The following is a 22,959-nucleotide window of genomic DNA, read 5'->3' on the forward strand; positions in this document are numbered from 1 at the left end:
TTAACAGGCAAACTGCTGGCTCCCCCCTTTTTAAATCCAATATCCAGCTTTGCAAACAACAGTTTTCTAGAACCTGTTGCATCTTCTCACTCAACGGGCTTTATTGCTAGTAAATACATAAATAATGAGCAGTACTTGTTACATGGTGTGTGTATCTTAATGGCTTGCATATGTTTGGATGATGTGGCTTGTTCAGAATTTCCTTGACATAATCCAACATTATTCAGCATGTTTATTATGTGCACTATTCTGTCAAACTGTGCAGTCATGACCCAGAGTGAACCTCGCGAATGGACAAAATATGTCGAGTAAGTTGAAAAAAGTGCGTTGTTCCTTCTTTTTCCCAGTGGCACATGGATTTGAATGAATCAAACTGAGGCTCCCCAATATTTTTGAGCCTGCAGACATATTTGGAATTCATAGTGGGCACCCCAGCAAATTGTTGCACAAAATGACTGCCGTGGAAGGCAGACCCAGCTCACCACAACTTAGTTTCAATAAAACAGTGCAGATCTTTGTGCTAGGGTGGCAGCTGTTGGCATAGCAACATTTTTAAAAAATCTGCACAATCAATCACATCCCCAGTAGTCAATCAGTAGCTTTGCTGGGCAAAAACCCTACTTTGTTTCACACCAGAACAGGTGTTGGCAGGTACCATAGTACCTGTGAGCATCAGTTTGATGATCCTTGAATTAGAGCAAGGATGGGCAGCCTTTTTGGCTTAACTGGAAAATCACCTGCATTATGTGCCTGTGAAGATTTGGTGTGCTGGTAACCAAAAGGTTTTCCTTAATCAGGAAACTGGGAGGAAATTGAGCCCCAGTGGCGCTGCAGGTTCTCCAGGGGCTCACCCCAGATCCATGGGTGTGCAGAACAGACACTACATGCAGAGCAAAATGGGCTACTACTCACAACATGAGTAGTTGCCTACCTATCCCATTATCAGACTTCAAACAGGCCCTGAAACTGTCTCATTTTATGAGCTCTGCGTACAATGCTAATCTTTATCTGGCTTTGGGGGTTGAAAAGTAGCTTGAAAAGCTATCATCGTAGAGGTGATAGTAGAACCCAAGAGAATGAGGAGATCAAAGGAACAGGTAAAAGGAAGTGTCCGAAAATGAGCCCCCATGAAACCTTCTGTGGAGAACACTAAACATGACAGGAGAAAAGGCGATTCTGATGAAAACGTCTTATCATAAATACACCAAAAGATCAAAATGTTGAAAGAATAATAGCAATTCAACTAGCTTTGGACTTTTGTATCCACAGCTCAGTCTCCTTTTCTTATCTGTTACTTTATAATACAGTATTATTGTACATTATTGCTCATTGTTATTCAGCTGCAAAGAAGGGATCTCTTTAATAAATTCTTAGGATGCCGATGCTGAATTCCTGTTGTCACTATCTGAACAGCCTTTGTGAACCTCCTCCCATTCGTAGTCAGATAATCAGGTATCTCCACTTCAAACTATGGCATGAGTTTTCCGTGCCAAACAAGATTTTCAGCCAAGGTGGAGCCAGAGTTTGGAATTCTGATTTCCAAGGGAAGTGGAAACAACTGTTTGCAGATTCAGCTAGAATAGCTCAATAACAAAGTTTGCCATGAATGTAAAAATAAATATCTGAATAGATCACAAGGAGAGGAGGGAGTACATAACCAATGGAAGCCCTCCATGCCCCCCCCCCACGCATTCACACAGAGTAGCAACCATAAGCATTATGAAGTGGTATCATCCCATAGGTCAGTAATGACCCAATGTTTGCACAGGAGACTGGGGCCGTTTCCGCACGGTGACGGAAGGGGTCGGGTCGGCATAGATGACGCCAACCCGACCCCTCTGGGACCGTTCGCATGAACGGTCCCAGAACCTCCCGGGACGACAGCACAGAGCTGCGCTGTGCAGTCAGTGTCGATATCCTGCCCTGCGGCCCTCCGGCGACGCGTCGCGAGAGCCAGGGGACATGCCCCCACTGCCCTGCGCAACTGCCCGAGTCGCAGGGGCAGAGGGGGAAGCATGTCCCCAGTGCCTCGGGAGAACGTGCCGTGGAGGGCCACAGGGCAGGTAGGTCGCCCGGACATGGGGGGAGGGAAGGCGCCTTGGAGCCGTTTGCATGGCAGCGGCTCCAAGCCGCCGTTTTCCATAAACTCCTCGCCCTGGGCTAGAAGCCGAAGTTGGAAAGCGGCCCGGCTTCGCGCTCGAGGGCGGAACTGAAGAGGCGGCATGGCCTGCAAAGCAGCTACGCCCCCTGTCGCGAACGACTCTCCCCTGGGGATGGTGTTTTGCCGCCCCTCAGGCGCCCGTGTTCCGCCTCGTCGGCAGGAAAGGGCCCTGAATTTTTTTTACACCTTTGTGTATTGGCTTTCTGAAACAGCTCATGTGCAATTCCATTATTAAGCACTGTTTGGATGCAGCTTTCCAGGATACTAGTAAAGGGCAGTCTTTCTCAGTACCTGCTCTGGGAGAGCTTTTGGGTTGGATTCAGACTATCATTTCCGTGGGCTCTTGGATTTCCTCTCATGGAGAACAATTTTCCCTAGCATCCTAAAAATGCTTCCTAAAATCTTATTTCCTCTCCTCCCAGAATAGGATTTCAGCGCTGTTCGGGCTGCCACAGGAGGGGAAAGTCAGGAAAATCACCCTCAGTGAGTGGAAATCTTGTGCTCACAGAAATCCTTGTGCTGGATCCATCCCTTTTAACTAGAGGTACTTGTGGAATGAACTGCAGATGCTCTGCAAATAAAATACGTCCTTCCACCGCTATGCCCTCTTCACAGTCACTAATCTCCAGCCCTTAGAGTCAAGGCATCTGAATAACTGCACACAATATCTTAGCATCTTTTATGAGTAATGTGTTCATTCTTAACTATAGCATAGAAGTTGTATGAAGAGCAAAAACAAGAGAATTAGAGCCCTGTAATGAAGTTTTAGTAAGGCTTCTCTTTAACAGTTCCAAAAAAGAAACATCCCTTCTGAAATACACAAAAACTTATAATTAATGCTGTGTGCTGTTGAATGAAGAATTTACATAGATTTTTCCCCACCTTTTCAGATACACTTTCACTGGAATTTACACATTTGAGTGCCTCATAAAAATTTTTGCAAGAGGTTTTTGTATAGATGCTTTTACATTCCTTAGAGACCCTTGGAATTGGCTTGATTTCACTGTCATTTTATTTGCGTAAGTATTCTTCAATGTTTTGAAATAGATAAGCTAAGTAGCATTTTTAAAAATCCATGGATATATTAAGTTTGCACCCATATGACCCACAAATGTAGAGGAGAGTCGTATTTAAATAGTTATCAAATGTCTGTTAGTGACAGAAAATGTAAAACAGTAATTGCAGTAAGTTAAATATCTGTTATACATTCTAGATGTTCAGTTTTGCATAATTCTTACTCCTTAAAGCAGGAATAAGGCAAATGTTTCCCCTGGGATGTGTTTTGTGCAGCCTGAATAGTCTTTCATTTTTCTTCTTAAAGTATACTTTATATTATTCTAGTTGCACATTTTTTTAATAAGGGATGCTTAATTTGTGGTACGTATCTGTAATGCTGAAGCTCATGGTATGTTTCCAGTGCAGTAATAATCAGCATTGCATGGCCACCATTAACTACAGCCTCTTTTCATAAGGTAAGAGAGCTAAAAGAAGGCGCAGCATGATTATTTAATTGCTGAAAGCAATAGATTAAACATTCAGGTAAGTAGTATAAAGACATGCCAGAATTCTGAATAACTCTGATTTAATTCTGCAGGTATGTAACAGAATTTGTAAACCTAGGCAATGTTTCAGCTCTTCGAACTTTCAGAGTATTGAGAGCTTTGAAAACTATTTCTGTAATTCCAGGTAAGAAGCCAGCGGCAGAAGGCTTTAGGTCCCTTGTGCGCGTTGTCTCTTGATTTCGTGTGTGGTGTCATTTTGTGTTTGTGTGTGAACCTCCCCTATTACAGATATCTGACAGAGATTGTGGACCTGGGCAATGTCTCAGCGTTGAGAACATTCAGAGTTCTCCGAGCATTGAAAACAATATCAGTCATTCCAGGTGAGAGCTAGGTTAAACACGAAGGCTGACTTTTTATACTCACCAATGCTGCCGCTGCCAAGCTTTGTGGGTAACTATTTGCTTGCTTGTTTAAGGAATCTGCATTGTTAGTTGCCAGCAAAATGATTCCTTGATTTTCTCCTGCATTTTTTTCTAAAAGGAAAATCAGCCTTTGTCTTTAACATCTTCCTGCATGAGCCCATTTTGTAGTGCACATAGCTCAATGTCAAATTTTCTCTCCCATATCAACATGAAATGTTGTGGTTTGCAACATAAGAGAAATATATCGAAATGATGGGATTGAAAATGCCAGTGTTTTGTAAGCTGAATTGCTAGAAATGGAAATAAGCCAATAAGGTATAGCATGGGCATCGCATGAAAAATTTCCTCACAGTAATGTTCCTTTTCAAATTGTTTTCTGGTTTGAAAGGACATGCTATTTTAAATCATGAGTGAAAAATGTACAATAGGTACATGTTTTTCTTTACATGAGATCTTTGCAGTTCATGGACCTCCACGTCACTAGTTTGTACGCAAAAACAGTTTCGAGTTTATGCTCTTTTTTCCATTTGCAGCTTGTGTTTTTGAAAGGCTGTCCACTTATCATGAGTTCAAAAATTATACTTTTTCTACAAAAATGGATCTGCCTGCATGAAGTCTTTAGTTTCATCATCCTTACCACCATCTTAAATTACTTGACACTTAAAAACAGAAGTTTAATCATCGTAGAAATGATGATTAAAACATCTCTCTCTCTCTCCCCCCCTTTCTCTAGGCCTAAAAACTATTGTAGGGGCCCTGATTCAATCTGTGAAGAAGCTCTCAGATGTAATGATCCTTACTGTGTTTTGTCTGAGTGTGTTTGCCCTTGTGGGGTTGCAACTTTTTATGGGCAACTTGAGGCATAAATGTGTGCAGTGGCCTCCAAGAAATTCTTCTGAAGCCAATGAATTAGATGCCAACTGGACTGAGTATGTTTGGACTGTGTACATTTACCAAGAAGGTGAGGTGTCACTAAAGAATCACTGTGGTTTAGTGTAATTCCTGGATATAAATCTAGCGTGTACCATGCATTTACTCTGAAGTTTGGCGATAAGTCAGAATAGACATCATGAGTTCACGTATATTTAAATGTTTACGAGGTGGTACAGCGGCACAGCATACAGAAGGTTTAATCCCAAGTGCCATTAAAAGTTATTACAAGCAGGAAAGTTGGAGCCATTGCCTCATCTGGGTCTATATCGAGTAGAGAGCAGCCCCTGGCTTTACCAACCTGCTAAATTGTGGGGGGAAGGGTGAGCCAGAAGTGGTGCAGGGCCACAGTGCTGGAAATCAGAAAATATCTATATCTATATCTATATCTATCTATCTATCTATATCTATCTATATCTATCTATCTATCTATCTATCTATCTATCTATCTATCTATCTATCTATCTATCTATCTATCTATCTATCTATCTATATATATATATATATATATATATATATATATATATATATATATATATATATATATATATATATATATATATATATATATATATATATATATATATCTATATCTATCTATATATATCTATATATCTATATATCTATATATCTATATCTATCTATCTATCTATCTATCTATCTATCTATCTATCTATCTATCTATATATATATATATATATATATATATATATATATATATATATATATAACACTGCAACAGCAGTGTTACATTTGTACATACTTTATTAATCTCAGAGGTTTGATGAGTGACTGTCACTGTAGCTATAAAATATATTCAGTCTATCCAGAGTTCTATAGATGTTTCCATGTTTGCTTGATAAAACTAGCAAGTATTTTTCCTCCAGACCCATTTCCTCTAGACCCACTGGATATCCTAAATGGATTGGAAGAGGGGATCACTGATAGTGCTATCTGACTGGGTGCTGCTAGTCTGTCTTCTCAGAGTTAACTGATTGAACTATTTTCTCTAAGAAGAAGTATAATCTTCTTAAGAGGTTATGAAACAATAGGTTAGATTGTTAAATGGGTATCACTTAATATACGTGAGGTGGCAAAGTCCAATAAGAATTACGGTTGACTTGCAGTTGACCTAGTTCTATGACAGTTACATGAATTTTTTTTTTTTTTGTTTTTTTTTTTTTTTTGAAATTAGTTTAAGCATGAGTGAACTTGCAATCTGGAAAACTGAGTTTGATTACCTACTCCTCCACATAAGCGGAAGATTCTTATTTGGTGAACTGGATTTGTTTCCCTGCTCCTACACATTAATTCTGCTGGGTGTTTTTGTACAATTTTGTTGTAAGCTGATTCGGGTTCACCAAATGCTCACCCCTTGATAAAATAGGATACACCCTTGTTGCATGACTGTGTTGTGTGTTACATGCACTCAGGGGACTTTCTGCCTTTGTGACCATTATTTGGATGATATCTGTTGCAACTGGTACAATTTTTAATAAAGCAATGATGGCTCAAATGAGAATACTCCTAATGAGAATACTTCTTGTTTTACTTAACAGAATTGTATTACAAGTTGCCAGATGCAAAGGATCCCTTGCTTTGTGGTAATGGTTCAGATGTTGGGTAAGCAGCTTTCAAATTTGTATAATCAAGGGAAGCCACCACTAATATTGGAAGCTAGAGGTTCCCCTTAAGATAAAACATAGTTGTGGCTAACCCTGTTATGTAGATTTTCCTGTCCGCACTGCACCAGTCCTTCATAATTAGATATATCAGTACTTTGTTTTGTCACAATCCAAATTAGAATTAATGTTCACTGTTTTATTTTATAGCCAATGTCCTGATGGGTACAGGTGTTTAGAAACTGGTGAAAACCCCAATTGCTTAGCTGCTCCTGAAAAAACTTTGATTCTTTTCCCTGGGCCTTTTTGACACTTTTTCGGCTGATGACTCAAGACGCCTGGGAAAACCTTTATCAACTGGTGAGAATATAAAATACTACTGGATGTTATAAGTGCAGGAGATGTCTAATATTACTGATAACACAAAGCAGAACTCTGGGGAAGGGTCTTATAAGTGTCATAACTGAATAAACATTTGGAGGATTTAGGTTGAATCCTATGAACAATGGGTGCAAAGTACTCGTGAAAGCAGATCTTTCCTCTTCCCATCAATATCCTGATATCCCGAAAAATTGTTGCATTTGGTCGGAGACTTCTGGTCAAAAAATTGCTACCAGCCTTAGGTTTCTTCACTGAGAACAGGGAATCAGACGAAATTGGTCTCCCCAATCTTTCTGTTAGTGGAATCCTGCTGGCAGAAGAGTGAGAAACCCGTCTGCTTCTCACCGCTGCTCTCTGTGTATCTTCGTATTTTGTTCTGTGTATTTTGTTTGTAGGTATCCTTCAGCAATTAACAGTGTATTTTCAGGGCTACCATTGATCAAGTAAGCGGGCGGGCGGGATTTGCTTCTGTAAGAACCTTGTTCTTGTGGTTTATACGACTGAAGGCATAGATTTTGCTTAACAAAACGAAAGATGTACAATTATGGTTAATTTGAAGCCATGGGTGGGGGACACACACACACATTATTTTCAGGAAAAAAATGGGGGGAAATTGAAATATACTCAGTGTTTAGGTTCGGATCATACCTATAACAGCATATGCTATTGCACTTTTTGACATGTTTGTGAAACTGAAAATTACAAATGCCTTAGTTTGGTTCAAACTGTACTTCAAACTTATCCAATACTTAGGAGAGAAATTCTGCTTGTTGTTTTCTGTTCTTTTTTTTTCATTATTAAAAACTTTAAATAACAGAAAACTAAAATTTACTCATCATCATTATAATTCTAAAGACAGAGAGGAAACAATTATAAATATAATATCATGTAGGAATCTTAAAGAAGTTACCCGTATTGACTGTTTTTGATGTGAATTCTAACAGTTCTAAGCTGATCAATTATTAAAGATTGATCACTATTATAAATTTGTAGTGTTTTTCTCACAAAATATAAAAATATAAATAATAATGGCAAATTCTGATTATGTTATTAATTATCTATTCTTCTATTCCTTTTTCACCTTTTTCAGTATAATACATAATATACCATAAAAGTTATTAACAGTTCGCACCATCATTTAGCAATATTTTTCATATTTCACCATTCCTGTTATTCTTTTTCGGGGGTAGGGTGGAAGGAATAATATGCATAATATATTTTCCATTTATCTTAAGATTCTTCGATTGGGGTCTTATTCACAAAGCTTTGCCATTACTGCATACTCAACTACTTTCTTTTCCCAATTCACTTGGCTTGGACATTCTTTTGCCTTCTATTTTATCACACTACTAGCGGGCCCCGGCCACGCGTTGCTGTGGCAATTGTCCTTCTCATCACAGTCCGCAACCCACACAGATGTCCATGCAGGTCCAATGATCCCCAGCATAGCCTTTTGGGAGCAGCAGTGACTTAGTGGCTAAGAGCAGGTGCACTCTGATCTGGAGGAACTGGGTTTGATTCCCAGCTCTGCAGCTTGAGTTGTGGAGGCTTATCTGGGGAATTCAGATTAGCCTGTGCACTCCCACACACACCAGCTGGGTGACCTTGGGATAGTCACAGATTTTCGGAGCTCTCTCAGCCCCACCCACCTCTCAGGGTGTTTGTTGTGAGGGGCGAAGGGCAAGGAGGTTGTAAGCCCCTTTGAGTTTCCTACAGGAGAGGAAGGGGGATATAAATCCAAACTCCTCCTACTCCTCTTCCTCTTCTTCTTCTTCTTCTCCTTCTTCTTTTGCGGTGGTCAAATGGAATCCCTCTTTCCCTTTTCAATTCACATTATTATATGGTGCTGTCTTGGTTTTTAGTATAAGGTAACCCTTTCCATTCTACAACAGAACTGTCCAGAGTGCGAATCCCGCTGTCCATGAGGCTGATTGACACGCACAGTCCTGCCTTGGATAAGGCAGAACTGGGGCAAGGAGGCTATCCCAGTCAGGCAACAGAGGCAGGGTGGTGAGGCGCTCAGATCGAGGCCAGCTCCCTGGATTTTTAAAGGGCCATGTGCAAAAGAAGCAGAGGCAGTAGTGTTGGTTTGCCCCCACCCCGTGGATTTTCTTAGAAGAAAAAGGCAAACTCCAGCTTGCTTTTAGTAAAAGAGAGCTGTGGCGAATATGGGTGAGGAAGTGGGTAAGTGGTGGTTGGATGTGAAGGAGGGCAGAGTGAGGTGTGTGAGGATGAGCTGGATGCGTATAAGAGTATGTGTGTTGTGTGGTAGCAGTGAGTGAGGCACAGAGAGTGAAAGTTACCTGCGTGTAAGGGGGGGACCCCCCTGATGTCTCACATGGCAAAGTGTGTATGTGTTTCACTTCCACTCGTATTACCTATCAGTATTACCTATTTACTGTTTTCAAGGCTCATCTCTGGTCATCTGCGTGAATACTGTAAGGGCACACCAATCCCTCAGGCCACAGACATGCTGCACGAACATTCTAAGAGTGACAGTTAAACACAACCACCTTCATGGCCTGGTGCGCCAGGAAAAAGACGTTTTACCTGGCTCGGGTATTGAATTTCAGCAATGTGAATATCCAAAAACCTGCCCGCATTGGAAAGGCACGTTGAGTGAAAATTTCACAGCAATCCGTCCAGTGGTTTTGGAGTTAGAGCATGACTCACAAATGGACGTTTTGCTTTTTATATATATATATATACTAGCGGGCCCAGCCACGCGTTGCTGTGGCAATTGTCCTTCTCATCTCAGTCCGCAACCCACACAGATGTCCATACAGGTCCAAAGATCCGCAGCATAGCCTTTTGCGGTGGTCAAATGGAATCCCTCTTTCCCTTTTCAATGCACATCATTATATGGTGCTGTTGTGATTTTTTAGTATAAGGTAACCCTTCCCATTCCACAACAACTGTCCAGAGTGCGAATCCCGCTGTCCATGAGGCTGGTTGACATGCACAGTCCTGGCTTGGGTAAGGCAGAACTGGGGCAAGGGGAGTGCCCCTATCCCAGTCCAGGCAACAGAGGGCAGGGGTGGTGAGGCTACTCAGATCAAGCGCCAGCTCTCTGGGTTCTTAGCTGGCCATGTGCAAAGAAGCAGAGGCAGTGAGTGTTGGTTCACCCCACCTCGCTGATTTTCTTAGAAGAAAAGGTTAGCAAACTCCAGCTGGCTTTTAATATTAAAAGAGAGAGGCTGCATGGCGAAGATGGGTGAGGAAGTGCGGTAAGAGGTGGTGGTTGGATGTGCGGGAGGGCAAGGTGAGGTGTGTGAGGATGAGCTGGATGTGTGTTGTGTGGTAGCAGTGGGTGAGGCACAGAGAGTGAAAGTTACCTGCGTGTGAGGGGAGGGGAACCCCACCTGACGTCTCACATGGCAAAGTGTATATGTGTTTCACTTCCAGTCGTATTTCCTAACAGTATTACCTATTTACTGTTTCCACTGCTCATCTCTGACCATCTGCACGAACATTCTAAGCCCTCAGGCCACAGACAGACAGGCTGCACGAGCATTCTAAGGGTGACAGTTAAACAGAGGCAGCTTCATGGCCTGGTGGGCCAGGAAAAAGACGTTTTACCTGGCTCAGGTATGGACTTTGGTGGTTTGAAGGTCCGAGTACCTGCCAGCAACCGGGAGGGACGTCATGTTAAAATTTGGGGGCGATCCGTCCAGCAGCTTCTGAGGGAGACCATCAGGGACAAAAACACTGTTAGATTTGTATATAGATAGATAGATTTATTGTTAAATATATATTCTTAAAAATATGTTGTCTGGATCTACAGTATTCAGAGAAATTATCTACATATCTATATAGAGTCAGTGTGACGTAGTGATTAAGAGCAGTGAACTCTAATTTGGAGAACTGGGTTTGATTCCCTGTTCCTCCATCTGAGTGGGGGAGGCTTATTTGTTTTCCTGCTCCTACACATGAAGCCTGCTGCATGACCTTGGGCTGGTCACAGTTCTTCAGAATTCTCTCAGCCACACCTACCTCACAGTGACAGGATGCCTATTGTGGGAAGAGGAAGGGAAGGAGTTTGTAATTTTCTTTTAGACACCTTACAGGAGAGAAAATTGGGGAATAGATCCAAACTACTACTACTACTCCTGCTTCTTTTTCCTAATTCTCACATAACACCTGTCTGCAGCTAGCTAAATCTGCAGATAGTAGGCCCACTTCCTCACAACAGATTTTCCTGCAGACTCAGGGAACCCCTAGGTCTTCAGAAAAACCCAAAAAGTTGCTTTTAAATGGAAAGGGTAAATACCCCCCTAAAAAAAAGTGTTCTCTGTGCAATTGCAGGGAACGGATTTAGGCTGTCACCACTGGTGGCACAACTCAGGGACCATGTTAGGCCTAGCATTGGCTCCTTTCAAGAGAGAGAAAGAGAATGGCAGCTTCTAGAAGGGGACACAGTATGTCCACTGAGAGAGGGGAGAGGGAGGGAGGGAGGGAGGGAGAGGTGACTCTTGGAAGAGGTCTTGGCACACCTACCAGCTGAGGAGAGAAGGAGGAGAAAGACAGCTGTTGGGAGGGACCACAAATTACCCACCAACTGAGAGGGAGAAAAGAAGATAGAGAAAGGTAGTGGGGAAACAGAGTTCCTGACAGAAATTTGGCATGCCTTCCCACTGAGAGAGAGACAGAAAGCGGGAAAGGTAGCTCCACTGCAGCAGCAGAAGCCAGAAGGCATTGGGTGGCCCATTTGGCTGCAGCCCGGCTGGAAGGTGAGTCGAGGAATGGAGGAGATGGGATTTCCCTCCATTAGTTTTACAGCCCCCACTTGTCATCATCTATTTTTTACATTTTGAGTAAACTTTGTCTTTAAAAATGTTTCACTCATCACAAAAGGAGAAAATATTTCACAGGGGTTTTTTTTTTAGCTCTCCACTTTTTCTGATTTTTTTAAATGTTAGAATTAAATTTTTAAAAGTCCCAAAGGATTTTTTTTCTGATTTTTCCCCCTGTGTCTCCCCTGTTTCAAAAAATACTTTGGATTTTTTAAGCATGACTTTTTTTAAAAAAAGTAAGGAAGAATATATACATTCTCGGTGTCTTAATACCTAGTTATCTGTATATATGGCAACATTTAAAGTAATTAGGGTAACTTGTTTGTCTCATAGTAGATATTGGTACAACCTATGTGAGCTGGATAATGTACTCATTTGTAGCTCTATTTCAATGGTATTTTATATTAGTAGTATTATTTATGAAGTACAATGTCTTGATATTTACTAGTATAGCATTAAAGCAAGCATCTTAAATTTATCTTTGCCCTTAGGTTGAAAAAATAGTATTCTATTAATATTTTTTAAATGTAAGGTCAATTTTTATTTTTTAAACATAAGGACAAAATATTTAACATAGTCTGTACTCTTTTAGTCTTTTTGCCTTCTTACATGTTTCATATTGAGTCTACAATTATGATTGTAGCATACATTGCTGATATTCATGTTTTTGATGCTCAAGACTTTTATTTACCTGATTTTTAAAAATAATGACATATGGCTTCTCTAGACCTTGCGGGCTGCTGGCAAAGTATACATGGTCTTTTTTGTCCTGGTAATCTTCCTGGGGTCTTTCTATCTGATCAACTTGATCCTGGCTGTCGTCGCCATGGCCTATGAGGAACAGAATCAAGCCACCATCGAAGAAGCGGAGCGGAAAGAGGCTGAATATCAGCAGATGCTTGAAGAGCTGAAAAGGCACCAAGAGGAAGCTCAGGTACTAGAAACTTGCCCAACAATTTTCTCTAATATGTAAGTAGGTTATATAAATATGAAACCCAGTCCAGATGTGGGAGGGCAGCCATGACCAGCCCCTCCACTGACTAGGCTTTCTACACCACCTCCTACTGGGGTTGCCAGTGGCCTCAGAACTGAGTTGGGGAGGGGATTATCATCACTTGGTTCCTCTTCTGTTGGCTGTCCTCTACACTGCAGCCTGTTGAAGGCAGCTGTGAACTCCTTAATGATCTTCCCCCTGCCCCCTTTAATAGCACTACAGCAACCTGCACATGTCTCCTGGATGCTTTTAGCCTCTTACAGTGGAAAAGTTCCTCGTGAGAGTCCAGTGGCCACTCTAGTATTCCCACTTCACCCCTCAAGTTGTTCTGAGATGCCACAGGTTAGTTGTGAAGTCAGTTGGGTACTTTAAGAAGTATCAGTCCTGTAGCATCTCTCACCCTCCATGCAGCAGCTTCCGGTAGTTCTGGAGGTTCTCTCAGCCCTGGAAACCAGAGATTCTTAGAAGGAGGTAATATACCAGTGTTCTTCTGGGCTTCTTTATCTGTACTGGTTTCTCCATTCATTCCAATGGAGGTAACAAGGAATAGATAGATGCACAGATCGGATCCTCCATTACAGATACTGAGGAAACTGCTTATGCAGTGACTCCCTGCGTGCATGTGGTCATGAGCATGTAGGAGATGTTCATGCATGCAAAAGTAAGGCTTTAAAAAGCAGACAGCAGTTGGGGGCATGTGGAAACACAGCGCACAGATCTTTTGAACGAGGGGAGTTAAACATGGAACTTGTGCAGAAGGTAAGGAGAGACTAAGTGAATTTCCTTTTGACTTGTACTCTTGGAAGAGTAAAATGCTGTGGCATAAACCAGCAGGGAAATAAACTGGATTTAATCTTCTGCTGTATCAAATTTATCACTAGAGGGACTAAAACACATGCAGAACTTTAAAAAGACGCCCAAGAAACAGGAATCTTGAGACAAGGAAAAAGAGAATGCAAAAAAAGCCCTCTGTTTCTGAAGTTTTTCAAGCACTTAGTCCTTTAATTTCATTTCATTTCACATTTAATTTATATCCCATCCTCCCCCGGAGGGCTCAAGGCGGCGAATAACAGTAGTGAACAACCAATAAAGCATAGCATAAACAGCAACAATAATAAATCATAATACAACAATATCAACAGCATAATAATGCATCACAGTGATATACTATAAGCAATAAACAATATAGACATCAATAAAATAAATATAATAATAAACACAATCAAGTGTAGATTTAACAATGGCGATTTGACATATCAGACCTAGCAATATCAATAGCAATAACAGCAGCACAAGAACCAGTAGACCAATAGCAATAATCACAGTACTAGATCAATTCATTAACAATAAAATAGGTTTCCCTACGCTAAGACTATAACCACTGAAGAATACTATATACTACTACAAAAATACTATTACTATAATACTATCACTACAAAATAACAGTACTACCTAATTTGCTCTAAAAGGAAACAAACTACACTTATCTAGCCTACAAAATCCTAATAGTATACTAAGGGAACTAACTACAGTATGCCCCTAATAATTATATTGTGAGGTAACTTCAAAAGAGGAGCAATGGTGTATGTAGCCCAGATTGCAAGGCCATGCCTCCCCTCCTCCAGATCAGCCTGCCAGAGACATCTGCCACCAGTCCCCATGGTTTAATCATTCGCCAGCTGATCTGTTGGAGTTTCAAGAGTGTCCTGATGGGAGGGGCTCTTGCTGACTGAGGTGTGTCATCTGACAGACCCTGAAATTGTCTGAGGCCAAAGGGATTGAGCCAAAGGTCCCAGCTGTAAGCAGAATTCAGATAAAAAGGGGTAAGGCTCTAGAAAGCAGACAACAGCTTTTGAAGCATGCAAATAGAACAGGCCTGTCAGAACTATCAGAAGGGACCTGCTGTCGTTGGGCAGAGTATTCCACCAGGCTGAAAAAGCCCTGGCCCTAATTGAGATCAGTTGGACACTTTTTGGGCCAGGGATCTCCAACAGATTGTTATTAGCAAAGCATAGGGCCTTCGGGGGGTGGGGAGGGTGGTATATCAGAAGAGGTGGTATTGCAAGTATGCTGGTCTCAGACCCTTAAGGGTTTGAAATGGATCCACCTGTATCCAGTGCAGCTCAAAGAGCACTGGTCTAATATGGACTATCCATTATGTCCCAGTGAGGACCCACACAGCCACATTTTGGACCAGCTGGAAGTTTCTAGATCAGAGCCAAGGGTAGCCCTGCATAGAGTGAGTTAAAGTAATCAATTCTTGAGGTGACCATTGCATGAATCTCTGTGGCAAGGTTGGGATGGTACAATAAGGGCATCAACTGCCCAGCTTGATGAAGGTGGAAAAATGCCAATAGGGCTACATTTGTGACCTGGGCCCCAATAAAAAGTGAGGTCCAGAGTCACACCTTAGGTGTCAGTTGTACACCATTAAGAGACATGAGTGGGAACCCAATTTCCATCTCACCCAATCCAGCCACAGGACCTCCAGCTTCACTGGAGTTAACTTCAGCTGACCCTTCGTCATCCATCTCACCAGGAAACCAGCCAGGAGCAGGAAGCCAGCTAGAGAAGCAGTAGGGTCATTGGATCATAAAGGAACAACAGCATTACGTAAGAAATATGGCAGGAGGACATAATGAATTTTTGTATCACTCTTTGCTTTGGAAAATAAGGAGCTGCTCTTTTGGTGAACAGTGTTTGAAGAACTGAGTCAAACTGAGGTGACAAGATGCGACATTTTAGGACAACTAAGCAGGCTGGCAACTAGTAAGTCTGCAGTTCCACATGTTGTACACCTCAGGATTTATGAAAAAGTCAAATATGAAAATGTTGATCTACTGACAACTATCTGTGACTACCGGTATTTTAAAAATCAGCCTCCATTCTGGAGAAATAGAAAATAGCAAATGTCGGTCCTGATTTTTAAAAAATGGGTCCAGAGGGGATCTAGGAAATTACAGACCAGCTAGTTTAACATCTGTTCCAGATAAAGTAATAGAAACTATCATTAAAGAAACATTGAAGAAAAAAGACTGCTGAGGGAAAATGAAGAGGAAATTCTGCCTCACCAACATTCTGGAGTTCTTTGAGCAGGTTAGCAAGAATGTTGATAAGGGAAATCTGTTAGACATGTACTTGGACTGGTAAAGGGCTTTTACAAGGTACCTCACCAAAGACTCATTTTATGGATTAAAAATGGTTAAATGGCAGGAAGCAGAGAGTATGAATAAATAGATAGTCCTCAAAATGGAGGGAAGTAAGCAGTGGTGTCCCACAAAGATTGATATTGGGCCAAGTGCCATGGAATATGTTCGTAAATGATTTGGAATTGATACTAAATTGTTCAGGACAGTAAAAACAAAGGTGGAGATTGAAGAGCTACAGGAGGATCTCTGTAAATTGGGTGAGTAGGCAACAGTATTGCTAATGAAGTTTGACATGGGTAAGTGAGGTCAAAGCGTACTGAAACAACTGGCTGAAATTGAGATCGAAAAAGATCTTTATGGTTATAGTGCACTTATGTGCAGCAGTGGTGAAAAGGCAAAATCCATGCTAGGGATTATTAGAAAAGAATAAGGCTTGAAAATAAAATGACCATTGTAATACTCTTGTATAGAGCTGTGGCACAGCCTCATTTGCAATGCTGTGTCCCATTCTGATCTCCATATCTCAGAATGAATATTCTAGAAAAAGCACAATAGGGGGCAGCCAAAATGTTTAAGGGGTTGAAGCACCTTTCCTGTGAGGGAAGGCTGGAGACTCTGGGACTTTTCATTGGAGGGGAGGGGGAAGATGGCTAAGGGGAAAATATGACTGAGGTTTATAATATTACGCATGGGGTAGAGAGAGTGAACAGAGAGAACTTTTTCTCCCTCTTGCGTAATACTAGAACTCAGGAGCAGCCAATAAAGTTGTTGGGAAAAGAAATATTTCTTTACTCAGCAAGTAATTAAACTGTGGGAATTACTACCAGTGTAAGCCGTGATCACCACAACACAGATAGCTTTAAAAGGGGATTAAACAGATGCATGAAGGATAGTTCCGTCAGAGGCCACTAGCTGTGGTAACTAAAGGGAGTCTCTGATGCTAGGAGGTAGCATCAGAAGGCAGCCTTGACCTCTGTGCCTATGTTTAACCCACCAGAGAAGCTGGTGGGCTGCAGTGTGGTCTAGATGGACCAGTGCTGGTCTAGATGGACCACTGGTCTGATTTAGTAGGATCATCTTTTTGTTTTCAAACTGTAAAACTGAAAAGGGGAAGTTACAGGTTTGTTTCTTACTCTGGACTCAACTTACACATAATGCTTGACATTCTGTGAGTGGAGCCCTCAACTGTTTTTACTTTGGAAACCCAAGCATGTGACTTTGGTAGACAAAATCATATAGATATTTCTGCTTGCATGTAAACTTAAAGCAAGTGGACCCCGAACTGCTGGGGTGTCAGGCTTGAATGGCAGAGGCCTCCACGGCATGCGCCATGAGTGCGCCCCCCCCTTTTTGGGGATCTCCCCTCTCTGATGGTACTCATAACATCTGAGGGACCTACCACTCCCCCCTTGGGAGGGCTTTAGCTGCCGGACGCAGGGCATTATATACTGTAACGCTGTGTTTTAATAGAGGTTTTAACTATATAATCCTATAGATTAAATGTAATCCTATAGAGCCATATATATGTTATTATAGTTGTATTTGTTATGTTTTAAACTGTGCTCTACTTCAATTTATATGTTGTGGACCACCCAGAGCCCTTCGGGGGAGGGCGGTATATAAAACTAATAAATAAATAAATAAATAACTTATTTTGCTACACTGAACATATAGAAGTTAACTGTTTGGGAGCATTCATGGTGTTTAATTCCTTGATGCAACAGGCAATAGCGGCAGCAGCGGCAGAATACAGAGACATCAGTGGCGAAGGTGGGGGCGGGAGACTTTCCAAAACTTCATCAGAATTGTCAAGACTCAGCTCAAAAAGTGCTAAAGAAAGAAGAAACCGACGGAAAAAAAGGCAGAGAGAGCTGTCTTTAAGCAACGATACAGCTGATGGAAAAAATATCCCTAAATCTGAATCGGATGGTAGCATCAAAAAAGGAGTCGTCCCCTATGAAAAGAGGTTCTATTCTCCTCCATACCAGGTATGTCAAGTCTGTGCTACTGAAAACAGAAGGGTCTGGAATATGGGGCCAGGGAGATTTTACATCCAAACAAATGCAGCATCTTCAGGTCCAGACATTTTAATCTGTGTGTAGGAAAGAGGAAGAGAAAGCAAGGAGGTGCAGCAGTCCCATCTTAATGTTAGTGATATTGTCCAGGTCAGACTTTTGGGTCAAAATCTGGAGGCACAGACAGCCTGCTTTATTAGGGATGATCCTAAATTCAGAGACAAGCAGTTTAACTCCATCTTTATTCCTGCTCCAAAGAGTCCTGTTAATATGTGAAACAGCAGTCACTGAGCCATTAAGGTGAATTAAATATTTCTGCTTTTCCCACCCCAGTGCATACTGGGAATTGTATTTCCAAAATGTATGATATTAAATGGAGAAGCTAAAGTCATTAAATCTAAATTCTATCATTATATAACTGCAGTATTGCTCTATGTACAGGTATTAGTACAAACTGTGGAGGCTATGTCAACATTTAGGATCTCTGCAGCGTTCTAGTAGCTAGGGAAGTTGGCCCTTGATTGTTTGAGGGTCAAATGGTAAGGGGAGGCTGCAGTTTAGTATGTAGGTGGGGTAGAGGTTGCTCAATCCTTGCAGGCTGAAGGTCGTGGCTTCCTTTATAGGACTAACCCATCTCCTGTTGCGTCATCCTCTTTTCCTGCCTTCAACTTTTCCTAGCACCGTTGTCTCTTCCAATGTCTCTTGTCTTCTCATAATGTGACCAAAGTCCAATAGCTTCAGTTTAGTAATTTTAGCTTCTTGCCCATTAAATATCTTTCAAAAGAGTCCTGTTAATATGTGAAACAGCAGTCACTGAGCCATTAAGGTAAAGAAGATTATTGTCAGTTCATGTCCATGACAAAATGGTTTTATTTCAGTGAATAACAAAGAGAAAGGCCCACACACGCAAAATAATGCATTTTCAAACCACTTTCACAATTGTTTGCAAGTGGATTTTGCTATTCTGCACAGCTACAAAGAGCACTGAAAGCAGTTTGAAAGTGCATTATTCTGCATGTGCGGAATGAGCCAAAGAGACAGTGATGTGTGGTAGTTAAAAGTGTTGGGCTAGCATTCTGTTGCAGACCTCTGACTTTCCCCTTCATGTTGTTCTTGGGGTCCCAGGAAAATTTCTGGCTGAATGAGATAGGAGGGATAAGGAAGTTCTGCTTCAGTGTGGGAACTCTTTCTGTAAATGGAGATTTGGTACAGGATTTAACCCATAGCTTAATGAATGACACCAAACTGTACAAAACTTTATTTTTCTCTGAATTCATATAAAGTTTTAACAGTAATGTTTTTCTTCTCTGCCAAATACTTTCTTTTTGGGAAGTTATTGAATAACTTGTTTTAAATGCTGACACTTAAAGCGTTTGAAATGTTTCATCTAACACAGAGGCGGGATCCAGCAGGTTCTCACAGGTTCCCGAGAGTAGGTTACAAATTATTTGTTTGTGCCGAGAGGGGGTTACTAATTGGTGATTTTGCCACGTAATTTTTGCCTTAGTTACGCCCCTCCTCTCAGCAGTAGCGCGCAGAACTTGAAGCAGTCTAGCAGAAGGTGCACCGGCGTGCGTGGCAGCCTGTGCCTGCGTGCATTCGTTTACCATCCAAGGACCGGCGCAGCGGCTGCGTCCTTGCCACAGCCCCGCCCAGGAATGTCCTGCCCCGGAATGCCTGGCCACGTCCCCGTCATGCCCCGCCCAGCCCCATTGGCGCTACGCCACAGTTTGAATCCCACCACCATGGGAACCTGTTACTAATTTTTTTGGGTCCCACCACTGATCTAACAGTCCCATTTATGTTCCCTTAGTCAACGCTGAGCGTGTTTTCGCCAAGCCGCCCTCGCCGAACCAGTCTTTTCAGCTTCAAAAGTCAGATCGTCGAAGGGGGATCAGAGAATGATGCCGATAGTGAGCACAGCACAATCGAAGACAACGGGAGCTGTAACGGTTCCTTTTTCGTCCTGCGCCGCAGCAGCATACTTAGTCAGTCCATGAGGCCTTCGTGGCCGGTTAACGGAAAGATGCAAAGCAGCGTGGATCGTAATGGGGTGGTTTCCTTGGTAGGAGGACCGCCAGCACTCCGGTCGCCCACAGGACAGCTTCTCCCAGAGGTGATAATAGATAAAGCAACTTCTGATGACAGCGTAAGGACGTTTAAATTAGCACAGGCATGGTGGATCTAGAGAATGGAATCCCAGTTGTGAATGCTTCTGCATCTTTCGAAAGCTTTGATATTGTAACCAGTCAGGCTTTTGATCTGTGCTGTAAATGATTGATTGGTTCAGCCCTTACTTTGTGTACTTGCAAACACATACCAAGCCATCAACTAAAAATTGATGTATATGGCCAAATTTACAATTACCACAGTATCTATTAGGCTGGAATAATTCTTTAACTGCTGTGCTGAAAAAGTGCCCCTTACAGTGATGAAATTTCCCCTTTTGTAAAGATACAAAATCACATCAATCATGTTGTCTAATACATGGATTCATATGAAGCACTACTCACATCTATACTGTATGTGTGTGCAGGTACATACTTTTGTTTGTTTGTTTTGTCGATGTTATTTATAGTCTGCCTTTTTCAATGGAACTCAAGACAGATGATAGTAATTCTGTCCTTTTAAGTCCTTTCCTGATTCAGAAAAATGCTGGCATGGTTGAGGTCAGTTAAGTCAGATTTTATGACAATTTCACTCAAGTTACAAAAGATTATAAATGGGGAAAAACTAAAGTGATCACTAGAACAAACTTTCCAAGAGAAAAACTATCCTGTGGAGCTTGAGAAACAGAAATGATTGCTATCTATTGCTCTTCACAAATTAGGCATCTGTTGTTCTTGCATGACAATTTTTCCCCTTTTTGGTCTTTTTCCCTCCCTATCTTTCTGGATGTCTGTGCATATTCAGGTAGAAATTTCTGGGTTTGATTACCACGTAACTTCTTGCATTGTCCTGTTTGTTAAACTAATTCAGACATCTGTCCCAGTGTTGTAGCTCTTGGGTGGAGTAGTAATTCAGAGGTAAAGCATCTATTTCACTGTTTCAGTTATACATATTTGTATTTTTCAAGGGCAGTGGAAAACCTAAATCTGAAATTTTAGATGTTCCTTTGAACAGAGTCTGGCATGATGAAATGCAACAGTATCAACTGCATGTGGCATGAACTTTTTGATTGCTTTGATGTTTGCAGGTTTATTTTTGGGGACGGGGTATGTGCTTCCATATTGTTTATGTTGATAATTTAGGCTGTCTGTTCACATCCTCAGAGCACTACTAGCGAAAGCCGGAAGAGGCGGTCAAGTTCTTTTCAGCTGTCAATGGATTTATTGGAAGACCCCACCTTAAGGCAAAGAGCAATGAGTATCGCAAGCATAATCACAAACACAATGGAAGGTGTGTGTCTGCTCATGTGTGTACCCAGCCACTATGATCTCATTTGTGTCACTGTCTTACCCAAAGGATTTTTTGGGAAGAAGATCTAAGAAAGGACGTTTGTTAGGTTAATTATTAGGTACAGAGAAATTGGGGGCAGGAGGAAACTGGTAGTAATGGTGGCATGATTCACATGTACATCTTCATTGTTTGATATGGCTCTACCATCAAACGAAAACTTGCATGTGTGAATGGGCTATCAGAGATATAACTAGGGATGCTAACCACTCACCAGTTTGGTTCATGTGCTGTTTTCTGGCTGCAAACAGGGAGATGATTTTTCAATTGCAGGTTTCACTGTCGGTCAGCCCATTCATAGTTTTTCAAGTCATTGCTTCACAGCATTCTTTCCTAAACATGCAATACAGCACTAATGGCTTCTTGTGCATGTGTGTCATCTCATAGCCTAAGTTCTTCTATCTCCCATTGTTGCATCATAAATTGCTTTGTAACTGCCTCACTTGGCAGGCAGGCAGTTTAAATATACAGCAGAATAATTCACAAATCGTATAAATAATTCTTGCATGACAATTTTTCCCCTTTTGTTGTGTTAATGCTGCTGTGTTTTTAAGGGTTTTAATATCACGTGTATATTTTGCTTTATTTATTATGTTCTGTAGATATGTACACCGCCCAGAACCCTTAGGGGGTGGGCAGTTTATTAAATTTAATTAATTAATAATAATAATAATAATAATAATAATAATAATAATAATAATAATAATAATAATAATAATAATAATAATAATAATAATAATAATAAATAAGTGCTGCATTTGAATAAAATTCTACCATTCAAAGTTTGTGTAAGTATTACCTAGTAATACTAATGGTTGCAGATGAGTTTAGATTGGCAATATCTTTGTGCATGCAGCTTTGCAAAAACCCAATGTACCCCTGCTTGGCAGGTGTTCACAGCTGTTCAGCACAAACCAGAAAGGTGTGATTTCTTGACATCTTATTGACAACTTCAACCACTTTAAGTTTGACTTCTGAACACGTTTGTGGTGACATTTGCAGCATCCCTAGACATAGGCTGACAGGTAGAACTTCCATAGCCTGTGACCTCATCCATCATGCAAAGTTCCTGGAAAACAATGTTTTTTAAAGCTATTGCATTCATGTATGAGACCTTACGGCAAACTGTAAATGGTTTGAATCTGAATGGATTTTGAAATACAAATACTGCAAGAACTTTACACAGTTTTTACAAAGGTAGAATCTAGCTCATGTTCTCCAGGCCAGAACATGGCATTCTTATGGATACCTTTCCTTGAATGGAAGCTGAATACAGATGTAATTTCAGATATGGAAAAGCTGAATGATCAGCATTCACACTATAAAGTGTGGCATGGATTGCAGCGTGTATGAAGAATGGACATACCCATGTGCTTTCTGAGGCCCTAGTTGTGCACAACTCTTTATTGTGAGCGATTGTATCTGGGTCAGGGTCACATTGTTTCAGTCTGGTAGGGTTTTGGATGTATAATTGAGTTTTCAGATGCATGGTGGGATATAAATGTAGATAAATGATAAATAAAGGAAAATTAGA

General features: G+C 41.3%; 1 protein-coding gene across 1 annotated transcript in view; it reads left to right on the forward strand.

Annotated features, from left to right (window-relative positions):
* LOC125426017 (sodium channel protein type 2 subunit alpha-like) overlaps positions 1-22,959 on the forward strand; it is a 128,398-nt gene that overhangs the window by 63,370 nt on the left and 42,069 nt on the right. Inside the window, 11 exon segments of the mRNA XM_048484041.1 lie at positions 219-308; positions 3,052-3,180; positions 3,756-3,847; positions 4,819-5,046; positions 6,575-6,638; positions 6,848-6,896; positions 6,899-6,997; positions 12,539-12,745; positions 17,679-17,942; positions 19,783-20,085; positions 21,242-21,368. Of these exon segments, the coding sequence (XP_048339998.1) occupies positions 219-308; positions 3,052-3,180; positions 3,756-3,847; positions 4,819-5,046; positions 6,575-6,638; positions 6,848-6,896; positions 6,899-6,997; positions 12,539-12,745; positions 17,679-17,942; positions 19,783-20,085; positions 21,242-21,368 (1,652 nt within the window).

This window comes from Sphaerodactylus townsendi, linkage group LG02, assembly GCF_021028975.2.
Source record: "Sphaerodactylus townsendi isolate TG3544 linkage group LG02, MPM_Stown_v2.3, whole genome shotgun sequence".
Lineage (NCBI taxonomy): Eukaryota > Metazoa > Chordata > Lepidosauria > Squamata > Sphaerodactylidae > Sphaerodactylus > Sphaerodactylus townsendi.